This window comes from Aptenodytes forsteri, unplaced genomic scaffold (assembly GCF_000699145.1).
Source record: "Aptenodytes forsteri isolate BGI_AS27 unplaced genomic scaffold, ASM69914v1 Scaffold59, whole genome shotgun sequence".
NCBI classification, from domain to species: domain Eukaryota; kingdom Metazoa; phylum Chordata; class Aves; order Sphenisciformes; family Spheniscidae; genus Aptenodytes; species Aptenodytes forsteri.
In genome coordinates, this window is record NW_008794085.1 from 2,506,373 (window position 1) to 2,507,164 (window position 792).

Below are 792 nucleotides of genomic sequence, written 5' to 3' on the forward strand. Positions count from 1 at the left end.
ATGAAGGGACTCATCCTGGCCCTGGTGCTCGCCCTCGCGGGTAAGTTGAAGCTTTACCAGTACTGCTGAGCCGTGGTGGCCGCTGTGGTCCTGAGCAAACTGCAACTCCTCAGGGCCTTTCAGGGATATTTACAGCTTAATTTGCTGAAGCCCTATTACGACTATTAGATTTCTGTGCCTAAGTTTAGCAGCAAGGGAAAAGCAGAGCACGCAGCAGCTAGTGAGCGGGGCTGGCGCAGGCTCGGTGCCCTGGGGTTCTGGGGTTCACCCCGGGAGCCCGTTACTGGTTGTTTGCCAACCATTAGCACACTGAGTAAATGAATAATAAATGTAAAGTGTCCACAGAGATGGGGGGTTTCTCACACATCCTTCTCTTTCCTCCCACACAGGGGGTCAGAAGCAAGGCCTCGGTAAGTGCGCTCCCACCACCAGCGAGCGGCTCCCATGCTGCCCTCCCCTATGGCCATGCCTTGGCCACTGATTGCACCAATTTTTCGGCAGTAGCAGCCTCACCCTTCTTTGGTGATGGTTCTTGCGAGTAACATCACAACAGTCATAGCAAAGGAGGTGTTTCTGGTTTGTTTGGTTTTTTTTTAATAGAGCCTGTTTTTCATACTGGCAAGACCTACCTCTATGGCTACAAGAGCTTCATCCTGCATGGGCTGCCTGACAGAGGCCTGGCGATGGCGGGGGTGAGGCTGACCTGCAAGCTGGAGATCAGCCGTGTGTCTCGCAGCGACCACCTTCTCCAGGTAAATCACCACGGGGGACCCACCCGCCCACCCTCCCCTC

At 54.7% G+C, this 792-nt stretch overlaps 1 protein-coding gene across 1 annotated transcript in view; it reads left to right on the plus strand.

Annotated features, from left to right (window-relative positions):
• Window positions 1–792, plus strand: part of LOC103894684 (vitellogenin-2-like) — a 24,258-nt gene continuing 23,466 nt past the window's right edge. The window contains exons 1-3 of the mRNA XM_009274108.1: window positions 1–40; window positions 390–410; window positions 601–752. Coding sequence (XP_009272383.1) covers window positions 1–40; window positions 390–410; window positions 601–752 — 213 coding nt within the window. The remainder of the gene's footprint in view (window positions 41–389; window positions 411–600; window positions 753–792) is intronic.